The sequence below is a fragment of the Oculina patagonica genome, chromosome 9, assembly GCF_052425735.1.
Source record: "Oculina patagonica isolate OP01 chromosome 9, crgOcupat, whole genome shotgun sequence".
In the NCBI taxonomy this organism is placed as follows: Eukaryota; Metazoa; Cnidaria; class Anthozoa; order Scleractinia; family Oculinidae; genus Oculina; species Oculina patagonica.
In genome coordinates, this window is record NC_135766.1 from 21,096,302 (window position 1) to 21,111,349 (window position 15,048).

The 15,048-nt window shown below is 40.5% G+C and overlaps 3 protein-coding genes across 3 annotated transcripts; 1 reads left to right on the plus strand and 2 right to left on the minus strand.

Moving 5' to 3' along the window:
* The first annotated feature begins 2,104 nt into the window (after positions 1 to 2,104).
* Positions 2,105 to 6,865, plus strand: LOC144665022 (monocarboxylate transporter 10-like). The gene is made up of 4 exons (XM_078526206.1): positions 2,105 to 2,279; positions 4,278 to 4,524; positions 5,228 to 5,555; positions 6,517 to 6,865. The coding sequence occupies exons 1-3, from the start codon at positions 2,105 to 2,107 to the stop codon at positions 5,388 to 5,390; spliced, it is 585 nt and encodes a 194-aa protein (XP_078382332.1). The 3' UTR covers positions 5,391 to 5,555; positions 6,517 to 6,865.
* Positions 6,866 to 12,445: 5,580 nt separating this feature from the next.
* On the minus strand, positions 12,446 to 13,783 carry LOC144666000 (uncharacterized). Its single transcript, XM_078527335.1, has one exon. The coding sequence runs from the start codon at positions 13,781 to 13,783 to the stop codon at positions 12,593 to 12,595; it is 1,191 nt and encodes a 396-aa protein (XP_078383461.1). The 3' UTR covers positions 12,446 to 12,592.
* Positions 13,784 to 13,795: 12 nt separating this feature from the next.
* Positions 13,796 to 14,951, minus strand: LOC144666001 (uncharacterized). Its single transcript, XM_078527336.1, has one exon. The coding sequence runs from the start codon at positions 14,600 to 14,602 to the stop codon at positions 13,796 to 13,798; it is 807 nt and encodes a 268-aa protein (XP_078383462.1). The 5' UTR covers positions 14,603 to 14,951.
* Positions 14,952 to 15,048: the final 97 nt, after the last annotated feature.

A 15,048-nucleotide genomic window follows, 5' to 3' on the forward strand; every position in this document is an offset into this window, starting at 1 on the left:
GGGGTCTGTTACATTTTTCCTATCCCCTCCCTACCGAGTCGAATATTTGCATCTCGCCATTTGTAGTTAGCAGTTTGCGGGTTACGTTTTAGCGCTTAGCGATTTGTTTTTAACTGTTAATGTGAGCCATTTCCAGTGGTTGGTGGTCAATGGTTACTGAAATGTTGCTTTTCCGCTGTTCCTGGCTTATTAGTATATGTCCATAAATTGGATTTCGTCGCAGGGAAATCTTTCTTGCTTTTTAGTCGCGCGCTTGGTCGCGTAGTTGAATTCGTCATTTTGAGCGAGCAAATTAATCAAAAGCGCGCGCGCTCAGTGTGATCGATGCATTGCGTGATGCGCAGAACAAGTGCGCAGCAGCAATAAGAGGCACCGTCCTTAAGTTCCCGCGAAAAAAAGGAACAATAAAGCACACAGTATCCAGTTGATTAACTCTTTGATCCACAGCACGGTCCCGAACAATTATTTATTTGCAGTAACATGTCACGAAACTAAAAGTTTTGAAAATCTCAAGAGAGAAAAGTCTTGAATTAGGGACATAAATTAAACTCCGCAGAAAAATCAAGCAAAATGTTTAATTCTTTAGTAAAGAGAGTTGTTATAATGATCTCGGAGCTTTTCAAATCGCACAGCGTTTTCTACGGATATAGAATTCAATTTAATCTGACTTTATCGATTTTGTTTTCTGTTATAATAAAGTTGTTAATGTCCATTATTATATCCCTGTATCAAACATGATTATCAACATCATAGAATTAAAAAAAAATGAATTTTTTTAAGAGTTCCTGCCAATTAATTAAGAGTCTGCGTACTCCATCTCCATCCCCCTCTAGTCCCTCCCATGCAAGGTTGAAAGGGTTCAATTTAACATACAGTTTTGATACTTAAACGTGGTACGCTAAGGATTTAAGATCATTCCGAAAATTAGTCGGAAGATATCATTTGTTTGCGGGCAAATTCGCTTGCAGGACGTTTCTTTCCTCCCGTTGTTGCGAAAAGCAAACCTGCCCATGCCACCCCTAGCTAACAAACTATTAAGACTATAAACGTCAAGCACTTGGTCAAACTTTCAAATCCAAACAGACATACTTCGAATTAAATCTCCTGTTTCAAGGAGTGGTAAATATACCGTTTTCGCGACTAAAGAAAATCACTCTAAAGCTCCGGCTAAACGATCAAACATTTTCGTCCAACGTGTTTGTTGCACTTAACATGGGGTGGCTAAACGAGCAAACGATGTTTGATGAAACATCGAACAAAGTGAGCCTACATAACCCTAGCTTTGTACATATTACCACAGGAACGTCAAATAGGTTTGGTTTCTGATTGGTTGCTTTTCCCACTTTGACTTACTTTGTTTGCAGAGGTGGCTAAACGATCAAACGTTTGCTCGTGATGCGAAATTTCGGATGAAAATGTTTGATCGATCTAGATCAGACGGTTAGGGCTGTAGATACATGTTGGTTCGGTAGGCTGGAGAAAACCAGGTTGTTGAACTGAAGGGTTCCTTTTAAGTTGCCGTCTGTAAAAATGGACTGAGCCTGCGGTCACTGGGCCTGCGGATCTTCCTTATGACGTTGCCTAGCAGCATGACGTCGTTGCACTGCGTCATGCTTTTTGAAATATTCCTGTCGCGAGCGCACGCGGTAACTTTTGCCCACCAATACTCGGGCCTGGCAAGCAGGCGAGCACAGAGGGATGTCTGAAATTCAGGCTACAGTCCACAAGGACAAATCTTGAAAATATCAGCCTGATTTTTTCAAGTTTAGATCCAAAGTTCCTGATGGCATCATAACAATATAACTTGCTTATCGCTTTAGTACGCTTGCATGGCCATTTTAAACAAAATTGGACCACTATTCGTAGTTTCCATATGTCTAAAAGCTCTTGAGATTTTGAAGTAAAACTGGTGATAGTGTCCCTTTTTTAAACAGACTGACTGGATATCAAGATTCGCGCAAAGAAAAATAAAAAATTATTTCTGTGAGAAGCCTGATTGAGAAGATATTTTTTTGTTGGCACAAAAATAGGAGTACTATGTCTATGATGACCCTCGGGTTGCGGGTTCCGTGACTGTACGGAGACGTTTCAGTACCGTGTGCATATGGACCATCCAAAGCACCCAGTTGTTCCAGATGGTGGGTACGGCTGGGTTGTATGTTTTGCCGCCTGCACGGTTCAGTTTCTTGCTTCAGGACTGCAGAACAACTTTTGCACAGTTTGCATACTGTATATCTACATTTTGAACGAACTTAGCGATGGCGGAAAAGCGAAATCAGGTACTGAAATAAATGCGTGTTGTTGCTTTCTTTATTTGTACATGTAATTACGTTTTGCTTTAGAGAAACTCTGTAGCTCATTGTGGCTCACGTACAGTAAGTTGTCTTGCTCTCATTGCTGTTATGTCTGTGACCATGAGGCACGCGATGCTTTTGATGTGCATTTGAAACTCAAAAAAACAAAACGACAAAAAAAAGGACGCAACCGTGAATGTGCCGGTTGCGTGTATGTTCTGTGATTAGACATGATTAGTTACGCAGGTTTTTAGCTATCCCAAAGTAAAGGAACTCGCAAAAATAGCGATCTTTCGAAAGAAGCCACAGGAAAAGGCTACTTTAAAATCCGATCATTAGTCACCGAGGGTCGTTGATTTTGGAACTTTCTGGTATATCGATTAAAAACCCGGCTAAGCTTACAGTAAATATCGCAAGAACATACCGACTGCAAATTATGAACGTGCTGACGGATTAGCCTTCAGTTCGTAATTTCATACGGATGTTAAAAGATAATCAACCGAGCTATTGACTGAAAAATGTCACTGAAAAGTTAAAATGCACATGAAACTTTTCTAAATAATACACGAAGTTAGAAAAATACCCGCGACTGTTGAACAGCAAGGGATTGCCAACGATATAATGCTTTTAAAGTAGGATCTGACAACAGAGATCAAGAGATCTGATGCGAATCTGATCAGCCGAAAAAATGAAGTCACATTCCGCGTATCACATTTGGTTTTCAAACTAAATCGAACTCAATGGAACGATTAAATTCGATTTTGAATTTGGATGACCGAACAAAATCGACATTTGATCGTTCGATTTAGTTAGATTGAGTTCGATTAACAGTTTGTTGAAAATCTCGTTTAATTTCGTTCGACGAGATACGCAGGGCGGTTGCATAGCCTGGAAACACAGACGTATTTCCGGCTGTCGTTTCTCTCTACAGGGTTAAGTGTCTCTACTTTTCGGCGGAGAGAAACGACAGCCGGAAATACGTCTGCGTTCGAAGTCAGGATAACAAACAGTACAGCAAGGCCGACAAATGGCGTTAACATAACGTCATTTAGATTGCTGCACCATGCTGACAAGTTCCAACAAGAACGAAACAGCTGTCAATGATTGCAACCCTACTTCATTTTATCGGTTCTAGTCGTGTTGGTGTCTTGCAGTCTACTTTTTATAAGTATTACCAGCCTTACTGTATTGTTTGATATGTGACTCTGTTTGGGCAGGCTTTAATACGAGACGGATATAATTTCGTTTAAAAATGAGCTCTTTTCAGGAACACGCGCGTCTGATTCCCCAGCACGAGGATTTCTGGCAAGAAAGGCGACTAAGACTGTTTTTGTTGGGGAGGAGGACTCCCTAAGTCATCTCCCTTTGTTAGATTTTCTGTAAGGTAGGTAAAGCCTGCGTTCGATCCTAGTAGCCAATCAGGTCGGAGCTTATCTCGGTTGGGTTGCTAGTCCATGGCAGGGTTACCCCCAGCATTAAATTCGCCGATACCCATTTATACACCTTGGTGGAGAGAGGCACTGTGAGATCAAAGTTTCTTGCCTATAAAGAACACAACGCAGTGACCCTTCCAGGGTTCGATCCCAGACCACTCGATCCGGAGTTAAGCGCAGTAACCATTAGGGTCACCGCGCCCCCCTAATTCTAAAAGCCGTGTACAGCATGGAAAAATGTGGTCGATTTGTTTTATACAATAACACGACCAGAAAGTAAATGTTATTGGCGGCAATTTCGCTTATTTACTTGACTTTAATCTTTTTCACTTAGAGAGCCCCCCTACTTACTTTCCCCTTTCCCCCTCCCACTACCAGGATTAACACAACACTCTGGAACACCTTTGAAACAGGACAAAGAGAAAACAAGTTAATTGAACTATCAGGGAACACAAAATATTTTGGTTATTTTATCGATTTTATGTACATTACGAACAAAAACCAGTATTCCAGTTCCTTCTCAGTAACACCCTGTTCCTCGTTACTTAAGCATGGGTTGGCTCCATCAATGTTGGTGCTTGCTTCTTGGTGAGTCCGCTGGTCACTACACTCTGCCGTCGTCTTGGCTGCAGACTAACTGGAATCATTGGCGGCCTCTTTTGCGTGGTAGGACTTGTATTATCGTCATTAACCAGAAGCATAGACTGGCTTTATGTCACGTATGGCATAATTGCAGGGGTTGGCTGTGGTTTGTGCTATATTACTACATTCAGAGTCCTGTCTCTCTGGTTTGATAGGTAAGCCTGGTAATCTTCGTCATCTGCGGACGAAACAAATGCCTTTCTTAAGCCGGGAATACACGTCACATGAATGCCATTTTTGCGCCGTTTAACGTGGGTTTACTGGCAATATCTCGTTCACATTTCAAGCAATCCAAAAACTCTCTGCTCATCTTAAAATGTATGTTTTGCGGTGTTTTGTAAATTTTGGGGGATTTTGGAGGAAAAAGCTTTTCTCAAATGAGTTGTAAAATTTGGAGAAAAAATATTGATGAATGAAGTTAAGAATAAGTAGATGGACACCAAAACAGACACCTTACAACCTGGGTGCTCTTGCGTAGGGGTCAACGGTCTGGTGCGTTTAAAAAAATTCTTTCTTCTAGCCCTCAAGTTAGAATTTTAGTGAAGTTTTTGTGGCAACCATCACGATTTTGAAAGCTGTTTTACCTATGCCGTGCATCATCATCATCATCATCATTACTATTATTATTTGAGGGGAGGGTGGCTAATTTTTGGAACCTAACGGTATATTTTTTTGCCACCCATGCGCAAGCAACCACATTCCTGGTTTCGTGCAAGCTCGTACCCAGGTCCCGGAACCTCCTGGGGGTTCGCCAATCAGGTGACTTAAGAAAAGCCGAGATCAAAATGGGTTTCATGTTTCACTATGCTGATGAAGGGCTACATTTCCTTTATCGCTGTGTTTCATTTCTTATCATAGGAGGCTTGTCATCGTTTATTATCTGGCAACGTTCGGGGACGCTGCTGGCCGCGCAGTAGCCGGTCCATGTTTACAACGTGTTTTATCTGCTGTTGGACTCTCGCAGACATTCCTTCTTTTGGCAGGAGTAATGAGTCTCACCTCCTTTGTGGCCGTTTTGTAAAAAACCACTGCATATGGAGAAGAGAAACAAGAGCTGGTTGTCACCATTAAAAATAAGAAAAATATTTGGTTTGATTTCTCTGTCTTGAAACACAAACGTTACATGACGTTTGTCGTTGCGACCAGCATCTTCGCTGTAGCATTTTCTGTTACCTACACACATGTGGTAAGTCAATTAATATCTCCACTGTATCCTTTACAGGGGGCGGATCCAGGATTTTTCTTAGGAGGGGGTGCACCACTTAGGAATGGTGTATCTGACTTTTTTTGCAGAATACCAGTTGTATTAGAGAGGCGCAGGTCATCTTGGGAAATGGGGCTGCGCACCCCATACACCCTCCCCCTGTAGATCCGCCCCTGCTTTAATTTAATACTAGCCAAATCGCTTAGCCTTTTCCACTTTTCCAGTTATAGCCTGTTCTTGGATCCTGCTCTTACCAACTGAGCTATCAAGCCATCTGGGAGCTGGTCATTTTGTGAGTTCGTAATATACCCGTAGAAGATAAAGACATAAAAGTGGCTATCTATCAATTATTCCAAGAGCGCGCGTTGGATATGAAGATAGTCATCTCGGCGCTACTATCTCATACCCAACAAGCGCAAGTGGCAGTAATTGTTTTATTAAAAGCATCCAAAGAATAACAATATTTAAGCTCCCCGGCTGTTCTCGTTGACGTGTACACCTACCATATTTATGGTCCATGCGGTGTATGAGCTCATATACCATTGCCTGTCTACTAATCAAAACTCAGGAATTGCAATATATATACCATGGCTTGTTTTAAATAAATGCAGCTGTAAATGAAATATATATTTGAACTGCCGGAAAAAGATAACACAAGATAATAAAACCAGTTTAAATAATATTTTTTTTATCTATTTAACAGCTATTCACCGAAGTGGAGGCGGCTAGTGGTGATAATATAGCCCAAAAAGAGGACTTTTGACTAGTTTATTCTGTTAACGAGTACCGTTTTCGCGCGCGAGTTGCTCGGAAGTGAATAGCAAAGGATATCTGGAGTTTGAGTAGCCTATCAGCGCGCGGGAAAAACGATATCCACCGTTTAAGTATATACTAAATATCAATACAAACTACTTTCTCTGTTGCAATGTTCTTGACTTTGCAGCCTTCATTTGCCAAATAAGTGGGAATTCCTGAGGAGAAAACCGCTTTACTTATCAGTATTGAAGCACCCAGTCTCATCATAGCTGTCCTTATTTTCGGCAAAATCGTGGACTACCTTTCTTCTCACCGTCTCAAGTTTTACCAAATGGGTTTGCTCCTTTTCGCTGTGACACAAACATTCATGGCAACAGCAAGAACTTTCGCCTCGTTTGTTTCTCTGATGGTGGCTCATGGGATAGCTAGAGGTATTTCCATGCCTTTAAGGCCTGTTTTAGCAGAGCAGCCCTTGGGAAAGGACAGAGCGTCTGAGGGAGTTGGACTTTTGTTTGGAATTCTAGGATTTTCTCATGTTTCTGGTCCTCCTCTATTGCGTGAGTTAAAGATTATTCAAGTGCTCAAGGTGCGAATTAAGCTCCCACGAAAAAAATAACAATAAGGTCAGTACGTGTTACTGAAAGGTGAAGAGTCTTTCATTTGGCCGCGTTTCTTATGAGTTTTCATCTACGTCCGTGCGGTGTTCTTATTTAATTTAAACCTGCTCAAATGTTTTACTAGTCAACAAACGTGGACGTTTCCGGTCGTTTGACAAGCAGATGACGTCTTTTCTCAAGTGCTTTCTCTTTTAGGAAAACCAAAAGTATCAACAGATTCACTCAAAAGTTTCAAAAATTGCATTCAAAAGTTAATTAACTCTCTCTTTTGACCGCAATAGTTGCAGAAAACTCACGTCCAAACACTCATTCCTAAATTCGTGTCACGTCTAATTCAGTTATTACTTAAAAGTTGTGAAAGACGAGTGAAGGAATTTCCAGTGTAATATCAGTATAATTTCTCCCACAGGTTGGATTTACGATATCTCTCATTCTTATCCACTGGCTTTCCTTGTCTCGGGAGGATTGTGCGTGCGCCTTGGCGTCTTGCATTCTCCATCTTGTACCAATGTTTCAAGAAACTACCTGTAGCAAAGAACCTTTAGATGAAAAGGAAACGACCTTCGAGAAGACATTTTGCAATAAATATCCTAAGCTCTGTAACCAAGACCTTTGTCATCAAAAGATCGCCCCTTCTAGGTTACAATCTTCGCAAGTGGGCACACCCCAAAGAGACTGGAAACAAGTCTTTGCAGGGGCGAGAGAAACTGATGTTTGAGTTCTTGTTTTGTAACAATCTTGCATTCTCCATATTTTTCCAGTTTCAGTAAACTAAATTTATTAAAGAATCTGGCGAGAATAAAATGACTGCATTTAGACAAGATATGTTTCAAATTTTTTGCGTTTTATCTCTACTTACTGGTAGAGAGTTTTGAAAGCAAAACTCGAAGGCAACGAGAAAACAAAACATTTAAAACGGCGTTATACATCTTTTACCCTGGCCAAAACTACTTGGGACACCTATTGCAACAACGATTACGTGACAATATACGTCTCGATTGCTGCAAATCGCAGGTTTTTGTGTCTGATTGGTTGAAAAGGCAGCGTGCACCGACAAGTTATCAAGGGTTTTTTTTTTCATTAAAAAATACCACATTAATTTCTGCAGTCAAAAGATGAAGTTTTTCCTTGGTACGTTGTTTTTCCCAATCATAGAGAGGGATTTCAGCATTGGTTGGGAAGTTGGTTTGGGGCACACCATTCTGGGATTTTCTGATATCTCTTGTCTGCTTCTAGTTGGTGTGTTTTCAAGAATTTTCCAAAGAGCTCAAGGTACTTAAATTCATTTTACAAACAAATCATATCAATTCACCCCCACCTCCGCTTTGTCGAGAGACTCAGTTTATGAACTCAATATGGGAATGACTATTGATGACCAGGGGCGGATCCAGGAATTCCTGAAAGGAGGGGGTGTACACCTTTAATAGGTTTCGACGTCATCGGCGTGGATAGCGATATCTTCTAGGGAGTCCGGGGGCATCCCTCCCCCGGTAAAATTTGTCCGATTTTACCCTCTAAAACATGCTCTAAACGCCATTTCCAGCCTTCTTTAGACTCATATCTCTGAGAGTAACGCATGTCAGCGAGATCTGAGAAGCGCTTTTTAGACAGTTTCGTAAGCGAGCAGGACCGCTCAGCTTCCGCACTACTGTTTGGTAGCCAGGGTGCATGCGATAAGGAGAAGACGATGGATGTTTGGAGAAGCACTCTCGTCACAGGCACAAAGTGCTAGTAGAAGATTGCTTGAAAGTTGCTTCTTTGCTGAGTGCCACTTAGTTTGCCATCTTTGCAAACTAAAGAAACGATTTACCCACCACTCAGCTTTCAAGATGGTGCCGCGATATACGCATTTTCTTAAAGAATTGCTCGAAAACCGACGCTATTCTAGTTGTTGCTCATATTGAACTGTCGCGAAATGTACGTTGTCTTTTCTTAACTTGACAATCAGTCAATTGGTGTAAGTAAAACAACTACTTATGAAACAATTTTTTCTATTATTTTTTATGAAGAGTCAAACAAATAATAAAAAAAAACCTCAACCCCTCCCCTGGATCCGCCTCTGATGACATTTTTAATTTTTAAAATCTTGTTTAACGTGCTTTGTACTTTAGTTAACCCTTATTATTCATTCATTTTCCTTTAAACTTCTCTTAAAAAGGAATCTGAAATTAAAATCTTTCCTACAATGGTCTAAGCAATCTATCTGCAACCTGTCTCCGTTCCACGGTACAAAATCACAAGAACTGTCAGTTCAGAAACACGAAGAAAACATGCCTGCTACACGAACCTCTTTTCGACGTCTTGCAGAGATGACTCGCTGGAAATTTTAACTTCAAGGGTTGTTGTAACGGTAGGTTTTTTTCCTTGTGATGCGTACGGGAAACGGGCGAACTTTGAACTAATAATAATAATAATCTTTATTTCAACACGGTAAAAATCATCAGGACTTAAAATACATAATACTTATTTAAAATTACTTAATACCTATTTTACATAATAAATTTAAATTACATTAGTCGTCTACAATTAGTTATAATAAAAGAAATGCCTGCTTTCCATGAATGCCGTGTGATGTTAATATTTACATTGATTTTAGCCAAAAACGAAACTGCTGCAGCCGGATTTAAAGCTAGTGAGAGTTTGTGCTTGCCGAAGGTCGACAGGTAAACTGTTCCACAGCACCGCACCTCTATAGCTAAAACTGTTTTTAAGAAAATTAGTGCGGGGGAGCGGAACAGTTAGTTTACCCGCGGACCCTCTCAGTGAATAGGTACACGTATCGCTTCTATTACAAAACATTGTCCTAAGGTAGTCAGGTGCAAGACCATTGAGTGATTTATAGACCATGACGGCTGTTTTAAATTTAAATTGGACATCGAGTTTATTCCAGCCAAGTCTTGCAATAAGATCATCAGCATTGGCATCGTAGGAAGAAGAGGGTGTCAATGGGGTTAACTGCTTAGCGTATAAAGGACTTTTTTTCCTATCGTAAGCGTATAAATTGCAAAATATTAACTGACAAGCGTATAAAAGCATGTGATTTTTAAGCGTATATGGAGCAAAGCCGACCAATAAAAGTTAGAAATTGATAAAAAGATATGAAGATTTTTTAAGAATAACAAGATTATTGTGAAATAAAAATGAAAGAAATGTTTCTTGTCAAGCTTGTAACTCCTTTGCACGATACGGTTGAATTTCTAACACACCTTGGGGACCTATTTCGTAACTTTGGAATTCATTTGCGAGGCCAGACAGGTATGGATTCTACCCTTGTGGATGCGCAAACCTGTCTACAGGGTGTAACGAGGTTCCTCAAACGATGTGTCTCAGATGTACAATTGCAGATTGGCTGAGAAAGAATCACCAATGGACCAGAGGGCACAGTAGCCAGCAAAGACCATGAAATCTTGTGGGCTTAGCTCCTCTAAAACTATCAGAATTCATGAGTCCAGATCCTGCAAACGCGATCAACCTACAGTCTCTGTTGACTTTGGTGGTAGAGAACCTTCACGCAACTACGAAGATGAAACACCCAGCACCAAGTTTGCTAGACTACTTCTGAGAGTTTGGAAAGGGAATGAGAGAATCTATCAAGCGACTAACAAACTGGTCTGTTAAATACTTCACCCACCGGAGATCCTACTATCCAGTTCCAGAGCTCGCAATGGATCTGTTTGCTATTGCGAAATTAACTCCAATCCCAGTTGTGCCCATGAACAAGGTGAACATTGCGAAGATGAGGGAATGGGCGAGTGAACATGGACAGTGTGTTCAACAGCTTACTGTTAGGCAGCAAACAACAAAATTTTCAGCTGGCACAAGATGGTAGGAAGTCACTGGAGGAAATCACTGAAGGAGAGGAAGAGGAAGTTATCGAAGAGTATGACTCTGACTCTGATTCCAGTTTATCTTTGTCTCACTTGTCTGAGGATGATGATTAGGAGAGTGATGCTCTGGTTCCTTCCATCTTGACAACTCGAAATGGAAGACAAATAAGGGCAGTGGTTTGGCTGGATTTGTGAACAAACAATGTTCTTCAAGCTGATTTGATGTACTGTTCAAGAACACTGCAAGCTGGAAAAAGTGCGACAGCACTTGGGAACCACTACAAGACCCTATAAACGTCTGCAGGACTCAAAATCATGTCAACTAACTGACTAAACGATTTTTTTGCTGCTTACTGACTAAGTAGCGTTTTTTTTAGCTGTTTACTGACTAAGGAGCATTTTTTTAGCTGCTTACTGACTATAGCTATACCCCATTGACACTCTCGAAGAAGAGGTCAAGATACGCGCAGCACGGTTTTGCAGTTTTTGTAGTTTACTTGCCAGAGTTTTACTGCAATTCCCCCAAACGACACTACAATAATCAAAATGGGGTTGTACTAAAGAGTTATAGAACAAAAGACCTGCTACGCTTCAGGATGCCGATGCCAGATGCAATCTTTTTAGAAATATTTGTAATGTGTAGATTCCAAGTTAGGTTCTTATCTATATATACACCAAGGGATTTTGTAAATTCAACTTGCTTTATAGAGTCACCATTTATTGAGAAGGACAATGGTCTACTCAAAGTACTTAACCTTTGCCTTGACCCTAGTAACATAAACTCAGTCTTAGACTTATTAAGAGTGAGTTTATTTGCAATTAACCATTCAGAAACTTTAGTTAACTCATTATTCATGTTTTCTTCTAATAGGGTAACATCGTTACTAGCAAAGGTTAAGTATGTGTCATCTGCGTACATCCTAGGTTGCGAAATAGAGAGACAGTTGGGCAAGTCGTTTATATAGAGTAAAAAGAGAAGTGGACCTAGGATTGTACCCTGGGGGATGCCGCACAATAGCGGTTTACTGTCCGAGAGACAACCGTTCACAAAACACTTTTGTTTTCGATCATCCAAATAGGAATTAAACCAGTTATAAGTGACACCTGTGACACCAAAGGCTTTCAATTTTGATAGCAAGATTGTGTGATCGACGGTGTCAAAGGCCTTCTTCAAATCTAGAAAAACAACAGCATTAACGTTGCCCTTATCAATATTAAAAGCCCAGTTATCCGTGGCTTCAAGCAGGGCGGTAGCAGTGGAGTGAAGTGAACGAAACCCTGATTGACTACTGGAAATTAGATTGTTTTCAGTTAAATATTCATAAAATTGATTGTAAACGATTCTCTCAAAGACTTTAGCGACAACAGGAATTATAGAAATAGGACGATAGTTATTTAAATCTGAACGTTCACCCTGTTTGAATAGTGGAACGACTTTCGTGAATTTCCATTCTGTGGGAAATATACCAGATATAATAGATCTATTAAAGATATAGCAAAGAGAGCTGGCGACCAAATCAGCACACTCTCGAAGAAGACGTGCAGAGATTTTATCTAGGCCCGTCGCTTTAGATTTACAGAGTTTAGACAATAAAGAGAATACTTTTGAGCATTCTATCGTGTTGAGTTCAAATCTATGCTCGGTCTCTTCAAGGTAATCGAAATAAGATGGAGTATTTCCACTTTGCTGAATGTCATCAATAAGTTTCAGTCCAACACTAGAAAAATGATTATTAAAAGCAGACGACAGCTCATGAGAATCGCTGATGCTGTTGTTGTTAAACTTAATCTCTTTTACTGAAGAGGTGTGATTTTTTCTTTAAGTAAGTTCATTAATGATACGCCAAGTCTTACGAGGGTCACCTTCGTTTACGCGCAGTGCACTTTTAAAGTATTGTTCCTTGGCCTGCTTGATTTCATTGTTGACAGCATTGCGACATTTTTTAAACTGTGACCAGTCACTCGCACTTCCAGATTTAGTGGCTTTTATTTTGAGGGTATCTCTAAAATGCATTCTTTTCTTCAGCTGAGGTGTGATCCAATCTGATTTGCGTGCACGAATGCGTTTAGTGCGCAATGGTGCATGCTTATCGACACATTGAAAGAAAAGAGTCTTCCAAGCGTCCCACATGTTGTTGGGGTCTTTGTATTTGTTTACACTATCCCAATTTTGTAAAGAAATATCGTAGCGAAACCTTGTAGAGTCGAAATTTTTAAATTTACTATACGTTATCGTGGAATGTCCCTTTGAGACTGGATCAATGGAAATTTTGCGGAATGCATAGACGAGACTGTGGTCACTTAGACTAACATGGGATACACCAGAGCAAACGACCTTGTCAGGAGAATTTGTATAGATTACATCAATCAAAGTAGAAGATACATTAGTAATACGGGTTGGACTGTCTATAAGTTGGTGAAGGCCATAAACATCAATAATGTTATTAAGTAAAACTGTGTTGTTATCAGGTTGAGGCGAGGCCAAATTGCAGTTAAAATCACCCATTAAATAGAACTCAATATTTTCTGCATCTAGCTTACCAACCAGGGTTTCAAAATGCGAAAAGATTTCGGTTGATGAATTCGGAGGCCTGTACCATGTAGAAATGAGAAATGGTTTAGATCGAGGTTTGCGAATTTCGACGCATACGTTTTCAAGGCGTGCAACACTAAGATCAGGGCGTAAAGAATAATTTATGGTAGATCTAACATAGATACAAACTCCCCCACCAAACCTACCATTATATTCACGATCGCGGCGAATAATATCGTAACCTGGAATATGTACTTCATTATCATTAACAGAGTCGTCAAGCCGTGTTTCATTAATAGATAATACATCAAGAGGGTTGTCGGCAAACAAAACTCTCAACTCGTCGATATGTTTAGGTAAACTAGTAATATTCAAGGAGGCTAATTTAAAGCCGCGTGTTGGAGGTAAAAAAGCACAAGACTCGCGAAATATTTGACTGGAATTATCTGCAGCTACAGATGTTTCGTTGGCACTCATAGAATTAGCGGCTCAATTATGAGAAGATTTATCTAAATATTTTGCAAAGTTATTAAATAAGATGTTATTACCTCTTTCGTTCAAATGTAATCCGCTCCTATTTAATCCATTAGCAGTAATGTTTTGATGATGGATCATTCTCCAACCATTCTGATTACTAAATTTCTTTAGCTTCTTGCTGACGTTTTTTACAGAATCAGTAGGAGTACCATCCGCTCTAGTCACCAGCTCAGACAAAATAACTTTAGCGTTTGTTTCGGATTCAATTCTCCTGGCCAAGTCCACGATCTTATCGGCAATAATGGTTGGAGATTCGTCTCGAAGGTCGTTCGTTCCCACATGGAGAATTATCTGTTGTGGGTTTTTGTCGAGAGTAGGTTTCAGGTAGTGTTGCATGTCACTTGTAGTGGCGCCAGAGAAAGATTTTACGACCACACGATGGCCAACTTGCTTGCCAAGCTTCCACCCTTGTACCTGCTTAACCATTGAATCACCAACAATAACAGTCGTAAATTTATTTTCCGTGCTACTTGAAGGTGTAGCAGTTTCATCACCTGTAGATTTCTTAGATTTCTTTGATCCTCTTCCACGTCGAACTCTGTGGTAATTAGCGGGTTCTTTAGCGGGTTCTGTGGTGGTATTGCGCGAATTTCCGGACACCTCGGAGCTTGTAGAGCTGATGTTTTGTGCCTTGTTATGTTCAGATATTTTGGGTGGATTATTGTCTGGGCGACTCTGGTACAGATCTTTACTCAGAAGCGAAACAACAAGCTTCAACGAGTCCCGCTCTTCTGTCAATTCTGCCATCTTATTTTTCATCACGTTGAGATGCTCTCTTAGGATTTCGTTTTCCTCTTTCAACTTTTGACTTCTTTGTTGAATATTTAAATCAGCTTCTCGCGGTTTCTCGAAGGAGCTAATTTTCTCATGGATCCACGTAATCTGCGACCAGATTTTACCAAATTCTCTTTTAACATCTGGTGCCGAGACCGCATGATCGCCGGATGATATTTGCCAAACAGAATCTTCGCTCCGTTCAGATACCGGGCAGGAGAATGGAGGTTCTTCGTCATTATAAGTTAAGTCGCCGGCAGCTTCGTCGTTGGACAAGTTGTTAGCTTTAGCAGCATCCAAAATCGATTGCAGCTGAGCCTTAACATTTTGACAATCAGATCAACGAGACGACTGTGACGAAACTTGCGGAGAAAATTAGGCTCAAACGGGGCCGACTCGTTTGCACGGATAAGCCGTTACACTCTTGGGTG